The 24266-nt window shown below is 43.9% G+C and overlaps 1 protein-coding gene across 2 annotated transcripts in view; it reads left to right on the top strand.

The window, feature by feature from the left end:
- The window catches only part of samd12 (sterile alpha motif domain containing 12), a 114971-nt gene that overhangs the window by 30230 nt on the left and 60475 nt on the right, over window positions 1-24266 (top strand). For both annotated transcript variants that reach the window (XM_078397126.1, XM_078397127.1), the window contains exon 2: window positions 19010-19185. In XM_078397126.1, coding sequence (XP_078253252.1) covers window positions 19010-19185 — 176 coding nt within the window. The remainder of the gene's footprint in view (window positions 1-19009; window positions 19186-24266) is intronic.

Here is a 24266-nt window from a genome sequence, read left to right on the forward strand (position 1 = left end):
TCTGGGAGATTGCTTGTATCTTCCTTCGTGAAGACAGATCCAAAGTACCGGTTCAACTCGTCTGCCATTTCCTTGTTTCCCGTAATAAATTCCCCCGCTTCTGTGTTCAAGGGACCCACATCTGCCTTGACTATTTTTTTCCTCTTTGGGTAGGAGGAGATGAGGATGTGAATACCTTTGCAATTCCTGCCATAACATCTTGACCAAGACTAAATCTCTTGTTACACCTCATTGAATTTATTACCGGTGGAATGCCTACATGTAATTGCTCTCTAATATTTAGGCAAACTTGTCGTAACGGTGAGTGGTAGACGTATCTTGTTAGTGTGAAGCATTCGGGAGACCAGGTAGATGTGCTGAGCCAACTGGTATTTACAAGCAAAAATTAGCGGGTTCCTTCTGCTCCCTTAATTTTTAAATCTGAGTTGTTCTGCATTTGAATCTGATTTCCTGATTTTGGAAATGTGTTTGGGAAATTGGAACCATCCTCGGGACAGAGTCCATGTTTCGATTAAACCTTGCTTTCCCTATGGTCCTTGGCCTCCCACGACCAAATTTGTTTGAGGAAGCTATTTGTGGGGATATTTTGCCTGACATGGCAATTTAATTTGTTATATGCTTGGATTCAACTAATTATAACTGGATGAATAACCTTATTTCTTCTCGCATGACCAGCGAACACCTGCAGAATTTCTGGGAAGACCTGCCTAATGTCAGTCACCCTGAAAGCTCTCACCAAATATCCCAACTGGGTAGGCCACTTAAAAATCTATAGGGAGTATATGGGAAAGTTTCTATGCAATGTGAGACGCTCATGGTTCAGTTGCGTTAATTCTATCTGTTAGAGCTAATTCTAATTGTGTGATAACATCTCATGTAATATCCAATGTTGAGTGGCATCTTAAGGGTCTGTCCCACTTAGGCGATTTTTTTTTAGGCGACTCGGCGATTGTAATAGTCGTAGCAGGTCGCCAAAAAACCGGCGACTGGACCCCCTCCTACGACAATGTCTATGACAAGCTACAACAACCTACCAGCTATTCGACGTCACGCACAGGCGACAACCAAAGCCAACCTACTTCCACCCGCGACAAGCTACGACCCTGTCAGTGACAACTGAAGACAATTCACGTCATTTTGCCCTCCGGTTTTGACACCGGTACCAGTCGCCGGTTGACGTAGGGAGTCGCCAATGGAATTCACCGAAGTCAGCACCGACGACAACCTACGTCACCTGGCGACAACCTACGACAGCGCCTACGTCAGGAGATGTCAAACTACGCTCATTGGCGTCAAACCCACTGTCGCCAAAAAATGTTCAACATTCTCAAAATCCAGCGGCGACCAGAAAGACGCTACGACTCTTTGGAGACGACTCACGACCGTACAGGCGACACCCCGACGACCGTGTGGAGACATCCTAGTCACCTGTAGTCATCTAAAACATCACCTAAGTGCGACAGGCCCTTAGGGTGACCAAAACTTTGCACACTACTCCAATTCCAAACTCACCAATGTCTTCTACAACCGTAACCTATTGTCCAAATTTTATATTCAATTCCCTGACAGCATCCTATCTACCTGCAATGCCACTTTTGGAGAACTCTGTATTTGTGTTCTTTGTCCCTCTGCTCTCCAACTTTCCCAGTGCCCTACCATTTGAAGGTCCTGCCCTGGATGATTTTCCAAAATGCAACACCTCGCTCATCTGAATTAAAATCTATTAGCCCATTCCCCAGCCGCTTGCTCAGCTGATCAAGATCCTGTAATAATTCTTGATAATGATCTTGACTGTCTACAAGCCACTTAGTGTCGTCTGTGTTGAGCAGAAATCTCCTGCAACTCGAGAAGCCAGAGGTCATCATGATCTTCCTTTCTTGCATCAAACCCCGTTCAGCTGACACTAGCTCCATCTTCCCTGCCACAATCCTTGAGGCTAAATCAGACTCTTTGCAATCTTATTGGCCCCGAGTTGTTCTTCCAAGCTTGGGTTGCCCAGTGGCAGTTAGCGTCCAATGTTTCAAGTGACAAGTCTCGGCTGGCGTACTGCGCCAAGAGAAGCAGCATCATTTGTGAAGATTCATCGGCAATTACCAAGAATCACCATTGATCAACTCAACAGGTTGGGCCAGTAAGTTAAGCACTGGCAACTGAGCAGAATTGAGATTGTGACTAACACTGGTTTCATGTCCATCCCCCATACTGCATCTCGGCAGCAGAGGAAGGGAGTTAGATTAGGGTCAGCGACCTGAACTATATTTCCAAAATGATTATTGGATAAGCTCCACGTCATGGGCAGGGCTTGTTATGGTGCAGTGAGGCCATGAGTTGGCTGTACCTCCACCGAGCAAGTGGGTGTGCCCTGGACCTTGAGCGCCAACTTACTTTGTCAACAGGTAGCACGGTGGTGCAGCAGGTAGTGCTACTATCTGGCAGCTCCAGTGGTCTCGTATGTTGTCTGATGTTTGCATGATCTCCCATGTATTTTACGTGGGTGCTCTGGTACTTTGTGTGGTGTGGGCTGAATCACCTGCAGCTCAACACTGACCAGACTGAGGAGCTAGTGGTGGACTTTAGGAGGAGAGGAACACCCCTGTCCCCTGTCTCCTCCAAGGGTGTGGAGGTGCAGTTTACCAAGGAGTACAAGTACCTTGGAGTGTACCTGGACAGTAAGCTGGACTGGTCCAGGAACACTGAAGCACTACATAAGAAGGGACATTGCTGGCTGTACTTTCTGAGGAGGCTCCGCTCTTTCAACATCTGCAGTAAGATGCTGCAGATGTTCTACCAATCGATGGTGACCAATGCCATCTTCTTCGCTGCCGTGTGCTGGGGCAGCAGGGCGAAGGCCGCAGACGGCAACAGGATTAACAAACTCATCGGGAAGGCTGGCTCTGTTCTGGGGGGGGAGTTTGATTGATTGGAGGTGGTCTTGGAGGGAAGGATGCTCCTCAAACTGCAGAGCATCCTGGACAATACAGCTCACACCCTCCATGACACGGTCAGAGTCATAGAGTGATAGTATTGAAACAGACCCTTCAGCCCAACTTGTCCACAACGGCCAACATGTCCCAGCTACACTAGTCCCACCTACCTGCATTTGGTCCATATCCCTCAAAACCTGTCCTTTCCAAGTACCTGTTGAACTGTTTCTTAAACGTTGGGATAGTCCCAGCCTCAACTGCCTCCTCTGGCAGCTTGTTCCATACACCGACCGGTCTTTGTATGAAAAAGTTACCCCTCAGATTCCTATTAAATCTTTTCCCCTTCACCTTAAACCTATGTCCTCTGGTCCTCAATTCCCGTACTCTGGGCAAGAGAGGTCAACCTGAGGAGTAACTTCAGCCACAGACTGGTCCCACCGAGATGCAGCACAGAACGCCACAGGAGATCCTTCTTCCCTGTGGCTATCAAACTGTACAACTCCTCCCCCTTCTGTTGTGGGCTAAACTGATGCCTCTATCTCTTACACATCCCCCCCACCCCAAATCTTGGCATATCCCCAACCCTGGACTTTCCACTCATCAATTTAATTTCATGTTTCATGTATTTTGCGTTTTATGACTGTTGGCAGATCAATTTCCCTCCTGCAAGAAATAAAGTTCTATCGTATTTTTTCCTCCTACATCCCAATGATGTTGGTCGGTTAGTTGGACTCTTTAAATTGTCCCTGGTGTAGGTGGGTGCAAGAGAATTCAATGTTCAAAGCTCACAAGTTGAACTCGTTGCACCATTGTTAGGTTTCTAAAGGTTAAGCAGTGGAAAGTACTGCAGAACAGGTTGTACCTGGTGCCTTTCTTGGCACTGCGGCATCTAATTAAAACAGGCTGGGCAGTGCCTTGGGGGGAGGTAGACAGGCTGAGGCAGGATGGATGATGGATCCTATCACTTCTGTTCTAGGGTCTGTTGACTCTTGCCCTTTAGACTGTTGCCTGCACCTAATCTCTAATTCTGTCTGTGGTCATTTTGTTTGTGACTGGGATTATATATTTAGGTTTGTCATTGTCCAAAACAAATAGTAACACTATGCTATTCTTTCATAGAAACATAGAAAATAGGTGCAGGAGGAGGCCATTCAGCCCTTCGAGCCAGCATCGCCATTCATTGTGATCATGGCTGATCGTCCCCAATCAATAACCTGTGCCTGCCTTCTCCCCATATCCCTTGATTCCACTAGCCCCTAGAGCTCTATCTAACTCTCTCTTAAATCCATCCAGTGATTTGGCTTCCACTGCCCTCTGTGGCAGAGAATTCCACAAATTCACAACTTTTTTTCTCACGTCAGTTTTAAATGGCCTCCTTTATTTTAAGACAGTGGCCCCTGGTTCTGGACTCGCCCAACATTGGGAACATTTTTCCTGCATCTAGCTTGTCCAGTCCTTTTATAATTTTATATGTCTTGAAAAGATCCCCTCTCATCCTTCTAAACCCCAGTGAATACAAGCCTAGTCTTTTCAATCTTTCCTCGTATGTCAGTCCCGCCATCCCAGGGATCAATCTTGTGAAACTACGCTGCACTGCCTCAATTACAAGGATGTCCTTCCTCAAATTAGGAGACCAAAACTGTACACAATACTCCAGATGTGGTCTTACCAGGTAGTATACAACTCTTTACTCCTATACTGAAATCTTCTTGTTATGAAGGCCAACATTCACTTCACTGCCTGCTGTACCTGCACACCAACTTTCAGTGACTGGTGTACAAGGACACCCAGGTCTCGCTGCACCTTCCCCTTACCTAACCTAACTCCATTTAGATAATAATCTGTCTCCTTGTTTCTGCCGCCAAAGTGAATAACCTCACATTTATCAATATTATACTGCATCTGCCACGCATCTGCCCACTCACTCAACCTGTCCAGGTCAGCCTGCAACATCCTCTTCACAGTTTACACTGCCACCCAGCTTTGTGTCATCCGCAAACTTGCTAGTGTTGCTTCTAATTCCCTCTTCCAAATCATTAATATATATGGTAAACAGTTGTGGCCCCAACACCGAGTCTTGCGGCACTCCACTCGCCACTGCCTGCCATTCTGAAAAGGACCCGTTTACTCCTACTCTTTGCTTCCTGTCTGCCAACCAATTTTCTATCCATACCCTACCCCCAATACCATGTGCTCTAATTTTAGTCACCAATCTCCCGTGCGGGACCTTATCAAAGGATTTCTGAAAGTCTAGATACACTACATCCATTGGCTCCCCTTCATCCATTTTACTTGTCATGTCCTCAAAAAATTCCAGAAGATTAGTCAAGCATGATTTCCCTTTCATAAATCCATGTTGACTTGGACTTATCCTTTTACTGCTATCCAAATGCACCGTTATTACCTCTTTAATAATTGACTCCAGCATCTTCCCCACCACCGAAGTCAGGCTAACTGGTCTGTAATTCCCCGTTTTCTCTCTCGCTCCTTTCTTGAAAAGTGGGATAACATTAGCTATCCTCCAATCCACAGGAACTGATCCTGAATCTATTGAACATTGGAAAATGATCACCAATGCGTCCACTATTTCTAGAGCCACCTCCCTGAGAACCCTGGGATGCAGCCCATCAGGCCCAGGGGTTTTATCATCCTTCAGTCCCATTAATCTACCCAATACTATTTCTCGCCTAATGAAAATTTCTTTCAGTTCCTCTACCCCCCTGGATCCTCTGTCCTCCAGTACATCTGGGAGATTGTTTGTGTCTTCCTTAGTGAAGACAGATCCGAAGTACCTGTTCAACTCTTCTGCCATTTCCCTGTTACCCATAATAATTTCACCCGTGTCTGCCTTCAAGGGACCCACATTTGTCTTTGTTACTCTTTTTCTCTTAACGTATCTAAAGAAGCTTTTACTGTCCTTCTTTATATTCTTGGCCAGCTTCCCCTCGTACTTCATCTTTTCAGTCCGTATTGCCCGTTTTGTTACCTTCTGTTGTCCTATGAAAGTTTCACAATCCTCTGGCTTCTGGCTACTCTTTGCTGTGTTATACATCTTTTCTTTTAGTTTTATTCCATCCCTAACTTCCCTTGTCAGCCACGGTTGCCTCCTACTCCCCTTAGAATCTTTCTTCCTTTTTGGAATGAAATGATCCTGCGTCTTCGGGAATAGGCCCAGAAATTCCTGCCATTGCTGTTCCACCGTCATTCCTGCTAGGATCCCTTTCCAGTCTACCTTGGCCAGCTCCTCTCTCATGCTTTCATAGTCCCCTTTGTTCAACTGCAACACTGACACTTCCGATTTAACCTTCTCCCTCTCAAATTGCAGGTTAAAACTGATCATATTATGATCACTACCTCCAAGCGGTTCCTTTATCTCGAGTTCTCTTATCAAATCTTTCGCTTCCTGTCTCGACCTAAAAATGTCAGTGCCAATAATGAGAATTTTATGTGAAGCCATACCCCAGATCAAGAGGTACATGGATCCCCCACTAGCATCGAGGCCACCTCACACCCATACATCAAAGGACATCTTTTACAGACGTGTAAAATTATAAAAGGACTGGACAAGCTAGATGCAGAAAAAATGTTCCCAATGTTGGGGAGTCCAGAACCAGGGGCCACAGACTAAGAATAAAAGGGGGGTCATTTAAAACTGAGGTGAGAAAAAACTTTTTCCACCCAGAGAGTTGTGAATTTTTGAAATTCTCTGCCACAAAAGGCAGTGGAGGCCAATTCACTGGATGAATTTAAAAGAGATTTAGATAGAGCTATAGGGGCTAGTGGAATCAAGGGATATGGGGAGAAGGCAGGCACGGGATACTGATTGTGGATGATCAGCCATGATCACAATGAATGGCAGTGCTGGCTTGAAGTGCCAAATGGCCTCCTCCTGCATCTATTTTCTATGTTTCTATGACACAAAGTGCTGGAGTAACTCATTCGGTCAGGCAGCATCTTTGGAGAACATGGATAGGTGACATTTTAAGTCAGGACCTTCAGATGAATAAGTCTGAAGAAGGGTCCTGACCTGAAGCGTCGCATATCTATGTTCTCCAGAGCTGTCTGACCTGCTGAGTTACTCCAGCACTGTATTTATATATTTTTTGTAAACCAGCATCTGCAGTTCCTAATTTCCACATTATGACATGCCTCGATGGGCCGACCCTGCTGAAAACCAAGCACTTTGTTTATCTGTGCTTTCAGAGTCTCAAACGCCAACTATGCAGAAAGGGCAAACAATGTCTCGGATCACCCTGCTCACCTGCCTTTTCAAGTGCTGCCTGTTGCAGACTTATTTTCAGTCATTTCAAATCGTCATTGATCTTGGACTGACAAAGCAACACTTCAATGGTATTTGATTATTTATTTGCTTTGACAGATGCTCCCTGGGTGAAATTATCTGCTCTAATCCAACTCTGTCCCTTACTCCCCATATCCTGGTTCACTTTAGTTACAATCCTGATTTCATTTGGTAAGCCACTCGGTCGCATCTAGCTCTTTCCCAGACCTTTTAATATTCCATGTGAATTTAATTTGCATTGCATAAGAGTGTATATTGGAAGCAATCTCTTTTCTTCCACAGATGTTGCCACCTCCTGCCCTAGCTTCACCTCTGAAACATGCTACAGTGCCCCCTAGAGTTAAAATGCCTTCAGTTTTTGAGACTTGAAGCCCATTGATGCGGCAGTGGAGCCGGCCTGGGGCCTGGGGCCTGGGGCCTGGGCCTTGTAGGTTGAGATTGGCCTGTCCAGATTGGGATAACATGGAGCATGGCTTCTCCAATTGATATTGGTGGTATTGAGTAGCATTTTTTGCTATATTTTGTAATATTGGTAGTATTGTGTAGCAATAGAGTGGCACAGTGGTAGAGTTGCTGCCTTGCAGCGCCGGAGACCCAGGTTCGATCCCGACTACGGGTGCTGTTTGTACGTTCCCCCCGTGACCTGCGTGGGTTTTCTCTGAGATTTTTGGTTTTCTCCCACACTCCAAAGACGTACAGGTTTATAGGTTAATTGGCTTGGGTTTGTATACTTGATATAAATGTGTAAATCATCCCTAGTGTGTGCAGGCTTGTGTTAGTGTGTGGGGATCGCTGGTCGGCACAGTCTCTTTTGGCCGTAGGGTCTGTTTCCACGCTGTATATCTAAACTTAAACTAAACCAAGTTTGTTATTTTAATACAAAGGTCATCTCAATCCCAGGGTATTCCTAATGCTGCACAATATTCTTATATGTATTCAGAAGGACAGATCATATTAATTCTGTTGAAGCCGCTCATATCCTCCAATACTTTTTTCTGTTTAGGAATGCCTTAAAACCAAGGCATTTTTGCAGCACTGGGGGATGTGAGCTTTCCTTTGCCTACTTGGTCCTGCCATGTGTAGACAAGATGTTTGTTTGAATATGTGGAATTCTTTTGCTTTTGCAGTAGGTGTAGGAATTGAGCAAGAACACAGGAGGTCCCATATATACAATGAATGATTATTTGAAATTTAGCTAACTGCGAGAGCTTGCAGAGAGTTGTGGATGTAGCCTGGTCTATCACACTAACCAAACTCTCATCTATACTTCCCATTATCCCTAAGAGTAGTCGTCATCGAAGGTGTGCTCCACTCCGGTCATTCCTTCACCCTGCTCCCATCGGGCAGAAGGTACAATGCTTGAAAGCATGCACACCAGACTCGAACAGTGGCTTCCCCTCTGTTATTAGGTTTCTGTTCCTTCCATAAGCGAGAGTACTATCCGATTCACCTCTGCCATACTGTGGCATTAGAAACATAGAAACATAGAAAATAGGTGCAGGAGGAGGCCATTTAGCCCTTTGATTCATTGTGATCATGGCTGATCATCCACAATCAGTAACCCATGCCTGCCTTCTCCCCATAATCCTTTGACTCCACTATCTCCTAGAGCTCTATCTAACTCTCTTTTAAATTCATCCAGTGAATTGCCCTCCACTGCCTTCTGTGGCAGAGAATTCCACAAATTCACAACACTCTGGGTGAAAAAGTTTCTTCTCACAGTTTTAAATGGCCTTCCCTTTATTCTTAACTGTGGCCCCTGGTTCTGGACTCCCCCAACATTGGGAACATTTTTCGTGCATCTAGCTTGTCCAGTCCTTTTATAATTTTTTACGTCTCTATCAGATCCCCTCTCATCCTTCTAAACTCCAGTGAATACAAGCCCAGTCTTTCCAATCTTTCCTCGTATGACAGTCCCTCCATCCCGCAACAAAATGTCCTGTTTATTTGTGAATACTATTGGGCAGCACGTGGAAAATGCGTACGCCCGTGTTTCACCTTTTGTTTTTCACCCATAGAAGTCTATGAGGGCAGGTTCTGATTGACTTTTAAGGAACTTCATTAATTTTTTTTCTCTGCATTGATTCTGTGTTAATGGAACTAGTTAAGCCCTCTAAACGTGCAATGCATCTTATTAGTAGAAACATCCCAGGATGTGTCCAGTGTTGGCAGACTTTGTTCCTGCTAACACCTTGAAATATCGTCTGTGTTGAATGCTGAAGATGGCATATGAAGTATCATTTATTGACCACTTTACAAAGTTTTGGTTTGACTTGAACACTGCAAAGAGGCAGTGAGCAAGAACAATTGGTTAGCTTGTAGTGAGGGGCAGAAAGACATAAGCAGTCAAATGGTGCTGCATGGCATGAGGTCTATTAAGCTCAAGATTATGAAGAGTCCAATCAAAGCAACATTTGAGGAGATGGTGGTGGTTTAAAGGGGAATTGAAGAGTACATTTTTCACACCGTAGCAGGAATGCAATCTGGAAGATTGTAGATGCTGGAATCTATAGCAAAAACTGCTGAAGGAACTCGGCAGGGAAAATGGTATCTGTGGATGCAAAGGGATGGCTAACATTCAAGACAGTAATAGAAACAGAAAATAGGTGCAGGAGGAGGCCATTCGGCCCTTCGAGCCGGCACCGCCATTCATTGTGATCGTGGCTGATCGTCCACAATCAATAACCCGTGCCTGCCTTCTCCCCATATCCCTTGATTCCACTAGCCGCTAGAACTCTATCTAACTCTCTCTTATCCATCCAGTGATTTGGCCTCCACTGCCCTCTGTGGCAGAGAATTCCACAAATTTACAACTCTCTGGGTGAAAAAGTTCCTTCTCAGTTTTAAATGGCCTCCCCTTTATTCTAAGACTGTGGCCCCTGGTTCTGGACTCGCCCAACATTGGGAACATTTTTCCTGCATCTAGCTTGTCTAGTCCTTTTATAATTTTATATGTTTCTATAAGATCCCCTCTTATCCTTATAATCTCCAGTGAACACAAGCCTAGTCTTTTCAATCTTTCTTCATATGACAGTCCTGCCATCCCAGGGATTAATCTCGTGAGCCTACGCTGCACTGCCTCAATTACAAGGATGTCCTTCCTCAAATTAGGAGACCAAAACTGTACACAATACTCCAGATGTGGTCTTACCAGGGCCCTATAAAGTCCTTGAAAAGGCAATTCTAAACCAATTAGTGCCCTACCTGCACCAATACACCATCCTGGAAAGTTTCCAGTCAGGTTTCAGAGCCCACCACAGCACAGAGTCTGCCTTGTTGAAGGTACACAACGACCTGCTTCTCGCCATCGACACCGGCGACTGTGCAATCCTGCTCCTTCTCGACCTCAGCGCCGCGTTCGATACAGTGGACCACACCATCCTTATTGACCGTCTCCGGTATGCGGTTGGCATTGATGGCACTGCCCTGAGCTGGTTCGCTTCGTACCTCAAAGATAGGAGTTTCGCCATCAACATAGGCAGTTATTCCTCTGCTCCAGCTAGCCTCTCCTGCGGAGTTCCACAAGGCTCCATCCTAGGCCCTATTCTCTTCTCTCTATACATGCTCCCCCTTGGCCAAATCATTCAAAGGCACGGCATTTCTTTCCACTGCTATGCCGATGACACTCAGCTTTACCTCCCCCTGAAACCCAACAACCAGTCAAATTTAAACAGCCTCTTACACTGCCTTGAGGACATAAAATGTTGGATGGCACAGAACTTCCTCCAATTAAATGAGAGCAAGTCTGAGGTCATCCTATTCGGCCCCCCCCCCCCCCCCCCCCCCCCCCCCGACTCCATCAAATCGATAACAGGCAGTCTTGGAAGTCTATCCTGCCTAGTCAAACCGCATGTCAAAAACCTCGGCATGATATTTGACTCTGCATTAAAATTTGATAAGCAAGTCAACGCTGTGGTAAAAGCCAGCTTCTTCCAACTTCGAACCATAGCTAAAATCAAACCTTTCCTCCAATTCGACGACACAGAAAAAATCATTCACGCTTTCATTTCCTCCCGCCTAGACTACTGCAACTCCCTATACACTGGGATCAGCCAATCTTCCCTGTCCCGCCTGCAACTGGTCCAAAACGCCGCAGCGAGACTCCTGACGGGTACCCGTAAAAGGGACCACATCACCCTGATTCTGGCCTCTCTCCACTGGCTCCCTGTACGGTACAGAATCAACTTCAAGCTCCTCCTATTCACGTATAAAGCCCTAAATGGACATTCCCCCCCCTACATCAAAAATCTTCTAACCCCCCTCTCTAACTCCAGGTCCCTCAGGTCGGCCGACTTGGGGCTACTCACTATCCCGCGGTCTAGGCTTAAGCTCAGGGGTGACCGCGCTTTTGCGGTTGCAGCTCCTAGACTGTGGAACAGCATCCCTCTCCCCATCAGAACTGCCCCCTCCATCGACTCCTTTAAGTCCAGGCTCAAAACCTATTTCTACTCCCTAGCGTTTGAGGCTCATTGAGGAGGCACTGTGAACTGTTTGCGTGCTACTGTATGTTTCATTTTTTTCTTTAGTACCTAATCAGATGTACAGCACTTTGGTCAACGTGGGTTGTTTTTAAATGCGCTATACAAATAAAATTGACTTGACTTGACTTGACTATACAACTGCGGAAGAACCTCTTTACTCCTATACTGAAATCCTCTCGTTATGAAGGACAACATGCTGTACCTGCACGCCAACCTTCAGTGACTGGTGTACAAGGACACCCAGGTCTCGCTGCACTTCCCTCTTACCTAACCTGACACCATTGAGATAATAATCTGCCTCCTTGTTTTTGCTGCCAAAGTGGATAACCTCACATTTATCTACATTATACTGCATCTGCCACGCATCTGTCCACTCACTCAACCTGTCCAGGTCACCCTGCAACCTCCTAACATCCTCTTCACAGTTCACACTGCCACCCAGCTTTGTGTCATCTGCAAACTTGCTAGTGTTGCTTCTAATTCCCTCTTCCAATGTTGCAGTGGGATTGAGAGCATGTGGAAGGCAGACAGTTTTGAGGGAGATAGTGTGGTGGATGGGATGGGATGAGGGGTGATGGTGAAACCAGGTGTTGTGACGGATGGAACCAGGCAAGGGAGGGGGAGAAATACTGGACAGGCTGGTGGATGATAGTGTTAAACAGAAGGAAATCAAAGGAGGCAGGGGAATGGATGAGGGGCAGAGGAAGACCGAGACAGGCTGGAAGGTAATAAGTACAGGTTCCCCTCAACTTACGATGGGGTTACGTCCGAGAAACCGATCAGGAACTGAAAATATAGGCGCCATCCTGACCCCTACAAGTCTGCAATTTTTAAATGTTAGTCTTAAAGTGGCAATGGGTCAGAGTTGCAGGCACCGGCTTGGCCAGACGATGTGGCAATGTCCTCTGTCACTGCATCACTTAGCCACTTGGAGTTCTGCCTGACCCAATCATGCCCCAGGCTGCCTCAGGGCCTCCAGCGGCCCACTCTGCCAACTGGACCAGGCCGGCACCACCTTGACATCAGCCTGTCAAGCCTGTGGAGGTCCTTCACCCCTCGGCCTCTGTGCCCAGAGTTCCTCCAGCAACTGACCCACAGCACCTACCAGGCTGTGCAAGGTAAGCCTCCTGGCTGCTCACCGGCATCGTTCTTTTCCATCCCTCACCGCCGCCATCTTGAAGGAATAACCCCATTTTGGACACATTCTGTGCACATGCTGCGGTTTGTGTTGAGAACTAATTACATTAAGTGCTCTAGTCGTACTCCAAAGACGTACAGGTATGTAGGTTAATTGGCTGGGTAAATGTAAAAATTGTCCCTAGTGGGTGTAGGATAGTGTTAATGTGCGGGGATCGCTGGGCGGCACGGACTTGGTGGGCCGAAAAGGCCTGTTTCCGGCTGTATATATATGATATGATATAACGCAGTTATGTTCCAGTCATTTCATTTATTGTTTGTGATATCAATAGAAGAATTGGGATTCTGTGATTATTGAGGTACGGTACAATAGCAATAGTTTGAAGGTTGTCTTTGGCTTGTTATGGATGGTTCCTGTTAGGTATATCACCTGACTATTACTCTGCACTCTAGTATAAGCTGAGACTGATTATTATACAGATGGTGGCAGACGTTTTCATTTAGAGTTTACAATCTATGCTTTTGCTTCAATCTAGAAATCTTACAACCCAATGTTTTCTTTCTGAAGACTTAAAGTCTTTAGCACAGTAGGTAGAGCTGCTGCCTCACAGCGCCAGAAGCCCAGGTTCGATCCTGGCCTTGGACACGTGCTGTGTGGAGTTTGCACGTTCTCCCTGTGACTGCATGGATTTCTTCCAGGTGCTTCGGTTTCCTCCCACTTCCCAAAGACGTGCGGGTTTGTAGATTAACCAGTCGCTGTTAAGTTTGCCCTAATGTGGAGGGAATAGATGAGAAAGTGGGCTAACATAGAACTAGTGTGAGCAGTGATTGGTGGTCAGTGTGCACTCTGTGGGACCTTCAGCCTATTTCCAGGCTGCATCTCTAAACTTGCTCTTTCCAATCAGGTACGTTTAGTCTTCGGAGGACATTTTAAGTGCAAATCCTTATCTGGCCACTATGTGGCAGCAATGTATTTAGTTCAAAATTTAGGTAAATGTTCAGAAATAACTTTCCACTTGGCAAAATGTGACCTTCAACTGAAGTTTAAACTACAGTTTTGATTTTAAAATGCCAGTGTGAACCAGTTTTGCAGTCAGCTGTGAAGGTGCAGACTTTAGATAGGCACAAAAAGCTGGAGTAACTCAGCGGGACAGGCAGCATTTCTGGAGAGAAGGAATGGGTGACATTTTGGGTTGAGATCCTTCTTCAGAACCGTCTGAAGAAAGGTCTCGACCCGAAATGTCACCCATTTAGATGTCGAAACAGGCCCTTTGGCCCGTCGAGTCCATGCTGACCAGTGATCACCCCATACACAAGTAATATCCTACACATGAGGGACAATTTACAATTTTACTGTAGCCAATTAACCTACAAACCTGTACGTCTTTGGAATGTGGGAGAAAACCGGTGCGCTTGGAGAAAGACCACGCGGTCACGGGGATGTAGTACAAACTCCACACAGACTGCATTGAATCTTTCTCTGGCGCTGTGAGGCTGTAACTCTACTGCTTCAACACCGTGCTGCCCACTGTCACTCGTCTAGGCCAGTAGCAAACCCAAGCCGCCTGCTGATTAACGGAAGCCACACAAAGATGCAACCTTTAGCATCCTGGTGTGATTGCCAATAATTCTCTGATATCTAATGACAATGCCTCAAAACAGGCTAAAAGTCATTTGCATTGAAGATGTTCAGATTCTAACCACATTTTTTTAGTAATAAAATTCATTCCATTTTTATAACATTTAACTATTTATGTGGAAGTAATAAACATTAGAACCTTCACATGAGACAAAGTTGGAATTTTGAAATTAGGGAGAAATAATGGGCCAAAAGGTTGTTGATCAATAATTATAGCTAAGTTTTCTAATTAAAATTCATCGCATTAAAAAAAAATTAGGTAACTTGGAAGGTCACCTTCCAGAGCACCTTCCAATCTCCCATTCTTTTACCCTTTTATTACCATGAGTGAAGCTCTCTTGAATAAAGACAGTTCTAATCTCATCAGTGCAGCCCTTGGCAGAGTCTTCAGATTGCAACCTGTACAAAACCTCGCAGCGAGTTAACCCATGCCATTCGGCCATTAACATGTCAAACCGTTTCAATTATTAAAACGTTAGAAAAATTTTAAAAAAAGATATGACTCAATTTAAACCGGAATAAACAGTTAAGACACTAGAAATAAAGAAATTAAATGCATTTACGTTTACACAGAAATGTGTAAACGAAACGTAACATAACAATATAATATCCAAGTTCAAAACTGCTTCAATTTGGCTTCAAAACTGCAGGTAATATTTCTGTTTACGTGATGGTATTGAATGTTTGAACTTTTGTGGAGGAGATGTTATTAAAAAACAGTATTGTGATAAGTGCTTTTTAGTGTTTATATAAAATGTGTACATATAATATGTGTATATGTATATATAAAAAATAAATTGTGGTTATGATTGGTAAGTTACTCTCTCGGTCAGATCTTGAGCTTTGCCAGACGTTTCAAGCACTAGCAAAGCATTCAATGTATGTAGAGCTAATGGTACAGAAAAAAGGCAGGTAGCGCAGCGGTAGAGTTGCTGCTTTACAGCGAATGCAGCGCCGGAGACTCAGGTTCGATCCTGACTACGGGTGCTGCACTGTAAGGAGTTTGTACGTTCTCCCCGTGACCTGCGTGGGTTTACTCCGAGATCTTCGGTTTCCTCCCACACTCCAAAGACGTACAGGTATGTAGGTTAATTGGCTGGGTAAATGTAAAAATTGTCCCTAGTGGGTGTAGGATAATGTTAATGTACGGGGATCATTGGGCGGCACGGACTTGGAGGGCCGAAAAGGCCTGTTTCCGGCTGTATGTATATGATGATATGATGATAAGGGATGAAGTCTGATCCAGCAAAGGAATAATTATTGAGAAATATGGACACGGGGACAAGATGCTCAGTCCTTTGAACACACTGCCCGGCAACAAGATCATGGCTGATCTTTGCCTCAACATCATTATCCAGTCCTATCCCCACATTCTTTGATTTTTTAAAAATGTCCAAAAACCTGTTCAACTCTGTTCTAAATGTATTGAGCTATGAAGCTCCCCACAGCCCACCTAGTGTTGAGAAGTCTTATGATTTACCACCCTTTTGAGTAAAGATATATCTCCTCATTTCAGTCCGATGTGGTCCACCTTCATTTTGAGAATGTGACCTTTAATTCTTGGCAACTAAGCCAGTTTGCATTCAATGCTCAAAGAACTTTGTATATTTCACTGAAGTCACCTCTCATTTTACTAAAGAATAGAAACCTCGTCTCAATTTTTGGCAGACTCATCATCCCAGAATGGAAGTCAAGTGACTTTACTGTATTCCCTTTGTAACAAATATATCTTTAAGGTAAAGAGAGAAATTGTATCAAGTATTCCAGATGTGGTTTCACCAAGGCATCTTATATTCTTGTACTCAAATCTTTTTGCAATAAATGTTGATTGAAAAAATAATGGAGGGTATGTTGAGCATGTGTGTATATTGGTAAATAAGGAAATGGCAGGTGATTATGATCATGGGGATTACTAGAATAGGATGCCTTGAAACATCAGTATTTTACGTGTCAATTAAGCATTTATGGGAATGTTATTTTTGGTCGTTGGAAAAATACCTCCTACAGAGTTAACACAAGGGGTTTTTATTTCTGGAGGTGGTCACTCTACTTAAGATCATGTTCCAGATTAATTTTGTGTAATCGGCATGCCAAGTAATAATTATTATCAAATCAGGCATGTGACGTTTCCGCGGATTTCCACGTTTTTAAAATCCATTTTCCGCCCTTTTTGCATGATTTCCGTGTTTTTCTCTGCCAAATAAACGGAGAAATCGGATTGGGAAAAAAAGGAAATAAAATGATGTATAGACTTGTAATGAACACTAGGGATCCGCTAGAGGGCACTAGGGGTTCTGTGAGAAATCCCCCCCGCGCACCCTGGAAGTCTCCCCGAAAATGTGGCACCTAGGCTGGGCAAGGCAGCCAATCTCGACCTCATCGGGACTTCCACGGCCGATCGGTGGGTTGAATTTGCAACCTGCGGCCGGGGCTCTGGAACTCCAGCCCAGCTGGAGCCAGCACATCTATCCCCATCGCCGACTTCCTTGTCAACCAGCAAAGACCTGGAACCAAGAGTGTCAGAAAATCAGTGGTGGAACTGTAATGTGTAAATATTAAAATTAAGTGCAAGATTATATAACTAAATTAATTAAGATGGGGTTAAATTATAAAACACAGCAGAAACCTTTTTGGGCTGATTATCAATTAATGTGCAAATTTACTTAAATGTTATTAGTATACAGTGACATATTCACATTATTTCGTAATGTCTGTTTTTACTTTGAAATGTACTAAAAGAGGCTTGAAACTGGTAATTTGTTGACCCCCTTTGCAAGCGCTCGGCTCTTTTCCTCTTTCTTTGACCTCACTCACATGCCTGTCTAAGTTGCACTTTTAATACAATGGATATTTACCATGGTAAGTGTTATCTCAGCAACTCTCGTTATCAAGCACATTTAGTCCAAGTAATACAGCATGGAAACTGTCTTTGGCCCAACTCTTTTGTGCCAAACCAGTTGTCTCCCAGTGCAGGTGCTATTTGGCACATGTCCCTATAAACCAAACCTATCCATGTTCCTGTTCAAATGTCTGTCAATGTACTTGCCTCTACCACATCCCCTGTTACCTCGTTCCACATATCCACCACCCTCTGCCTGCGGAAAGTTGCCCTTTGAGTTATCTTTTAAACCTTTCATCTTTAAACCTTTGCTCTTTAGTTTTAGACTCCCCTGTCCTGAGGAAAAAAGACTGTGACCATTCACCTTCTCCATGCCCCTCATTTGATATGACGCTGTAAGATTCCTGTGCAGTTTCCAATGCTGCAGGGAAAAAGCCCCAGCCTATCCAGTCTCTATAACGCAAGTCCTCCAAACCCAGTAACATCCTTGTGAATCATCCTTGCATCCTCTCCAGCTTAATGACATCCCAGAGCTCGGCAATTGGGGGGCACCACAATCTTCCAAAGTCTGTCCAACTTTTTGAACAGTTGTAACAATTGATCGTATTGCTTCCATTCTATGTTCTTGCATTTCTAAATTGTTTGATGCTCAAACATTGAGGCAACAATAACATCTTTCTAGGACAAGAAAATGTTCTTAAAGCTAAAGGCGAATTCTTGGGTAACTTGGCCACTTAATTTATTTCTTAAATATTACAATGGCACTAAATGGAAGTTGCTTATAAAGTACGTGATATTAGTCATTGAAGTGAATTGAAGACCTGCTGGAGTTATTATTTAACACCTTTCTGAATATTGTATTGTTTCATAAGAAGATAACTGCAGATGCTGGTACAAATCGAAGGTTTTTATTCACAAAATGCTGGAGTAATTGTTTCACATTAGATGATTCCATAAAGTAGAGAAAGGGTGCTGAACTGTTAGTGTTTTTGAATGAGATAATAATCTAAAGCTGCATTTATTTTGTTTAAGTTCCCAAATGCTATTGTTTATAAATAAAACACCCACATGTTACCCCTGGTATCACAAAATGGTGGAGTAACTCAGCAGGTCAGGCAGCATCTAGGAGAGAGGGAATGGGTGACGTTTCGGGTCGAGACCCTTCTTCAGACTGATGAAGAGTCTCGACCCGAAACGTCACCCATTCCCTCTCTCCTAGATGCTGCCTGACCTGCTGAGTTACTCCAGCATTTTGTGATACCTTCGATTTGTACCAGCATCTGCAGTTACTTTCCTGCATGTTATCCCTGGTGTTCTGGCAAATATATATTTTTCAGTCACCATCATTAAACGCAGAATAATTGGGTATTATTATATTGCTATTTACGGGGCTCACTGAATGCAAATTGGCTGCTGTGCTTCCAGCATTACCAGTGTGTTAACTTCAGAGTTTAAAACATATGGAACATCAGAGCTTCTGATATGTACTAAATGCCGATGCTGCGTTTTTGGTTTGTACTCTCTGCACCTGCACTCTAGCAGTGCCGATAAACTTGAATGTGGAGAGATTTCCATAATGGAAGATTTATTTCTTCTTCAGCCTAACTGTTCACACAATTCGCTTTTCCGCTGGCGGTGGCTGGATTGACATGTTTACTTATGTCTTACTGTTAAACTTCCATTTCACAGCTGTTCATTGTATTAACCAGAATGGTGTGGATCATGCAGTTGGTACTGAAGATGTTAACCTACAAGTACTTGGTGATCCAGAGGTCTTGAATTCAAATGATGAAAAGATATTAAGAATTGTGGAATCAAATGACATTCCAAAGACTCTCCAGGTGCCTGAAACTGAATCGGTGAAGGTAAGCACAGCTGCCAATTGGATGCATAGTTCAGTTTTCCTACATCTAACAAAACGCAAGCTTCTCAAAGATTGAGGCACCTAGCCAAAAAAATTATGTAATTGGTCTCATGCCATCCAATATTGACTAAAGTGTAAGAAAACTGAATTTAAAAAAATCACCATTATTCTTAAACTGGTAAATGAGGGTAATCTGTATGTTGTATTTACTAAAAAGAAGAAAGTATATGCAAAGGCCTCGGTGTGAATGTGTTACCAAGTATGGCAATAGTGAAGAGAATTGATGAACTTTAAACTTCGCCGAGCCTACAGCAGTTGCTTTTCCCAAAATTGGTGACGTTGTGGGTAGTGAGGAAGGTGGTCCAAGACTGCAGGAGGATATCAATCCGATTAAAATTGAAAAAATGTCGAGATGGAATTTGATCCTGACAAGTGAGGTTATAGTCAGCGAGTCATACAGCATGCAAAGAGGCCCTTCAGCCCAACTCGGCCAGCCGACTAAGAAGTCCCATCTAAGTTAGTCCCACGTCCCTGTTTGGCCCATATCTCTTTAAACCTTTCCTATCTGTGTACCTATCCAATTGTGTTTTAAATGTTATAATAGTACCTGGCTCGACTATCTCCTTTGGCAGATCATTCCATATACCCATCATATAACATATATAACATATAACAACTACAGCATGGAAACAGGCCTGTCCGGCCCTACCAGTCCACGCCGACCATTCTCCCTGACCTAGTCTCATCTACCTGCACTCAGACCATAACCCTCCAATCCCCTCCTATCCATATACCTATCCAATTTACTCTTAAATAATAAAATCGAGCCAGCCTCCACCACTTCCACCGGAAGCCCATTCCATACAGCCACAACCCTCTGAGTACAGAAGTTCCCCCTCATGTTACCCCTAAACCTTTGTCCCTCAATTCTGAAGCTATGTCCCCTTGTTGGAATCTTCCCCACTCTCAAAGGGAAAAGCCTACCCACGTCAACTCTGTCCGTCCCTCTCAAAATTTTAAAAACCTCTATCAAGTCCCCCCTCAACCTTCTACGCTCCAAAGAATAAAGACCCAACCTGTTCAACCTCTCTCTGTAGCCTAAGTGCTGAAACCCAGGCAACATTCTAGTAAATCTCCTCTGTACCCTCTCCATTTTGTCGACATCCTTCCTATAATTTGGCGACCAGAACTGCACACCATACTCCAGATTTGGCCTCACCAATGCCCTGTACAATTTCAACATTACATCCCAACTTCTATACTCGATGCTCTGATTTATAAAGGCAAGCATACCAAACACCTTCTTCACCACCCTATCCACATGAGATTCCACCTTCAGGGAACAATGCACAGTTATTCCCAGATCCCTCTGTTCCACTGCATTCCTCAATTCCCTACCATTTACCCTGTACGTCCTATTTTGATTTGTCCTACCAAAATGCAGCACCTCACACTTATCAGCATTAAACTCCATCTGCCATCTTTCAGCCCACCCTTCCAAAAGGCCCAAGTCTCTCTGTAGACTTTGAAAATCTACCTCACTATCAACTACTCCACCTATCTTAGTATCATCTGAATATTTACTAATCCAATTTGCCACACCATCATCCAGATCATTAATGTAAATGACAAACAACAGTGGACCCAACACAGATCCTTGGGTGAGAAAAACAATTGCCCCTTGGGTTCCTATCTTGACCCTCTTATCTTAAACTGATATCCTCTGGTCTTTGATTTCCCCTATCCTGTGTAAAAGACTGCATTCACTCTATCTATTCCCCTCTTGATTTTATACAATCTCATGTGGATAGGGTGGTGAAGAAGGCGTTTGGTATGCTTGCCTTTATAAATCAGAGCATCGAGTATAGAAGTTGGGATGTAATGTTGAAATTGTACAGGGCATTGGTGAGGCCGAATCTGGAGTATGGTGTGCAGTTCTGGTCGCCAAATTATAGGAAGGATGTTGACAAAATGGAGAGGGTACAGAGGAGATTTACTAGAATGTTGCCTGGGTTTCAGCACTTAGGCTACAGAGAGAGGTTGAATAGGTTGGGTCTTTATTCTTTGGAGCGTAGAAGGTTGAGGGGGGACTTGATAGAGGTTTTTAAAATTTTGAGAGGGACGGACAGAGTTGACGTGGGTAGGCTTTTCCCTTTGAGAGTGGGGAAGATTCCAACAAGGGGACATAGCTTCAGAATTGAGGGACAAAGGTTTAGGGGTAACATGAGGGGGAACTTCTTTACTCAGAGGGTTGTGGCTGTATGGAATGGGCTTCCGGTGGAAGTGGTGGAGGCTGGCTCGATTTTATTATTTAAGAGTAAATTGGATAGGTATATGGATAGGAGGGGATTGGAGGGTTATGGTCTGAGTGCAGGTAGATGAGACTAGGTCAGGGAGAATGGTCGGCGTGGACTGGTAGGGCCGGACAGGCCTGTTTCCATGCTGTAGTTGTTATATGTTATATGTTATAAGATTATCGCTCAGCCTCCTGTGCTCCAACGAATTAATTCATAGCCAGCCTAAATTCTCCCTATTTCTCAGCCCCTCTAGTGGATGCACAGTCCAAGTCTATATTTACCTGAAAGTGGCGACATGAGTTGATAGCCTGGTGAAGATGATGTATGGCATCCTTCCCACATAGGTTGTGACATAACACTACATGTTGGTGGGGCCATATTTAGAGTAATGTGAAGATAGACACAAAAAGCTGGAGTAACTCAGTGGGTCAGGCAGCATCTCTGGAGAAAAGGAATAGGTGACATTTCGGGTCGTGACCCTTCAGACTGGGAGTCAGGGGAAAGGGACACAAGGGATATAGACGGTGATATAGAGAGATATAGGAAATATGAATGAAAGATATGCAAAAAAGTAACAATAATAAAGGAGACGGGGCATTGTTAACTGTGTGCTAGGTGAAAATGAGTTGCAGACAATGAGACTCAAGACTACTCACTAGAGCCTCACTGGGCTGCCAAGATTGAAGGACTTTCATCGTGGGGAAAGTCAGTACGGGTAGGACTTGTGCAGTAAATGATAGAGCACTAAGAAATGTAGATGCCCAGAGAGACCTCACAGTCCAAGTCTATATTTTCCTCAAAGCGGCACCATGGGTTGATAGCGTAGTGAAGACTTATGGCATGCTCCCCATGTAGCTTGTGACATATCTTTACATGTTGGTGGGCCACATTTAGAGTATTGTTCAGTTATGGTTGCCGCACTATGGTATGAAAGTGATTGCAGTGGAGGGTGCAGAAGAGGTTCACTAGGATTGAAGGACTTTTCATCATGAGAAAAGATTGGACAGGTTGGACTTGTTTTCCCTGGAACTAAGGGGCTAAGGGGTTACCTGATAGAAGTACGTAAGATTGTGATGCACAGATGGGGTGAATAGTCAGAAGTAAGATAAGTGAATCAACAATTGGACATCGGTTTTAGTTGAGTGGAAGAAGTTTTAAAAGGAATCGGCAGGATATGTTTTTTTTAAATCTCCAAGAAGGGTTGGCTTTGAGAATATACTTCCAGAAGAGGTGGTGGAATCTAAATAATCACATTGAGAAGCATTAGACACTTAAATTGGCAAGGCAAAGGAGAAAATGGGCAAATTGGATTAGTATAGATAACCAAAGAGGTCATTTGGAGGGGTATGTTTCAATACCTTACAACTGGCCCTGTGACTCTGTTTAGTCGAGGTCGTTGACAATTTAGTTTTTCCAAACGGGGGGGAAGTATACCAACATCACTTTCATCTTATGTGAAGAGCAGTGGATATTATTTTCATTTAAAGGCATGATATCTTTAAAAAATAAGTGGTCATCCGGCATGTGGACAATTTGTCAATTCAGACTTTTCGATAACAGGGGCTCCCAAAGTTATGAATGACATGATTTATGGAAATCTAACTTTACTAGGTTTAAAATTGCTTTATAAACAAAATGGAAGAAGTTGAGTAATAATAAAATGTTTCACAGTATACATTAATGATGCACAAATTATATATTATTAGTTCAATTATGGGCACTGATAGGGTGGTTACTCGATAAAAGGGGAGAATTCTAACTGGTGCATGTAGAGCAATACAAAATGGATTGCCTGAGATCCAGAGAAATCGTCCGATGGGAAGGGACCTTTGTCTCCCGCGACTGCTTGTACAGAAACACATCTAAGGAGAATGGGGTGAAGAGGGAAAGATAGATCAGGCATGATTGAATGGCGGAGTAGGCTTGATGGGCCGAATGGCCTAATTCTGCTCCTATCACTTATGATCTTATGAATAATCATCAGCATGGGAGCAATCAAAGCTGTTTATTATATAAACTATGCATCATTAATGAATAACACAGCGTCACATATCATGCTTGCCGTTCTCTAAGTTTGGTAAAGGTTGTTCTGAATAGATAACAGTAGGGGGATTAACATGCATGTTCATGGTTGGCCATTTGTTGTTTGAGTAAGGAGTATTTAATTGAAATATGCACTCGCAATGGAGCAATAACTTTTTTAATGGGCCATAAATGCAATTACACATAGATAAATATTTAATACACATGATGAAATTTTTGAATGAATGGGTTGGACCCAGGGCAGGTTTAGTTTAGAGATAAAGTATGGAAACGGGCCCTTCGACCAACCCAGTCTGCATTGAACAGCGATCCCCGCACATTTACAATATCCTACACACAAGGGACAATTTACATTTATTCCAAGCCAATTAACCTACAAACCTGTACGTCTTTGGAGTGTGGGAGGAAACCGGAGATATCGTAGAAAACCCATGGAGAATGTACAAACTCCGTTCGAACAACACCCATAGTCAGATTGAACTCTGGTCTCTGGTGCTGTCAGCGCTGTAAGGCAGCAACTCTACCGCTGTGCCACTGTGCCGCACCTTCAGAATCATGCCGGCCCAAGAACCTGAAGCTGTTGACTCTCCACCGCTGTCCTGTCCTGCTGAAGACTGGTTTGTAGATCTCAGGCTTTGCCCTCTAGAAGTCGACAATCAGCTCCTTGGTCTCGCTAACGTTGAGAGCAAGATTGTGTAAGAAAATAACTGCAGATGCTGGTACAAATCGAAGGTATTTATTC

The sequence above is a fragment of the Rhinoraja longicauda genome, chromosome 4 (assembly GCF_053455715.1).
Source record: "Rhinoraja longicauda isolate Sanriku21f chromosome 4, sRhiLon1.1, whole genome shotgun sequence".
Taxonomy (NCBI): Eukaryota; Metazoa; Chordata; class Chondrichthyes; order Rajiformes; family Arhynchobatidae; genus Rhinoraja; species Rhinoraja longicauda.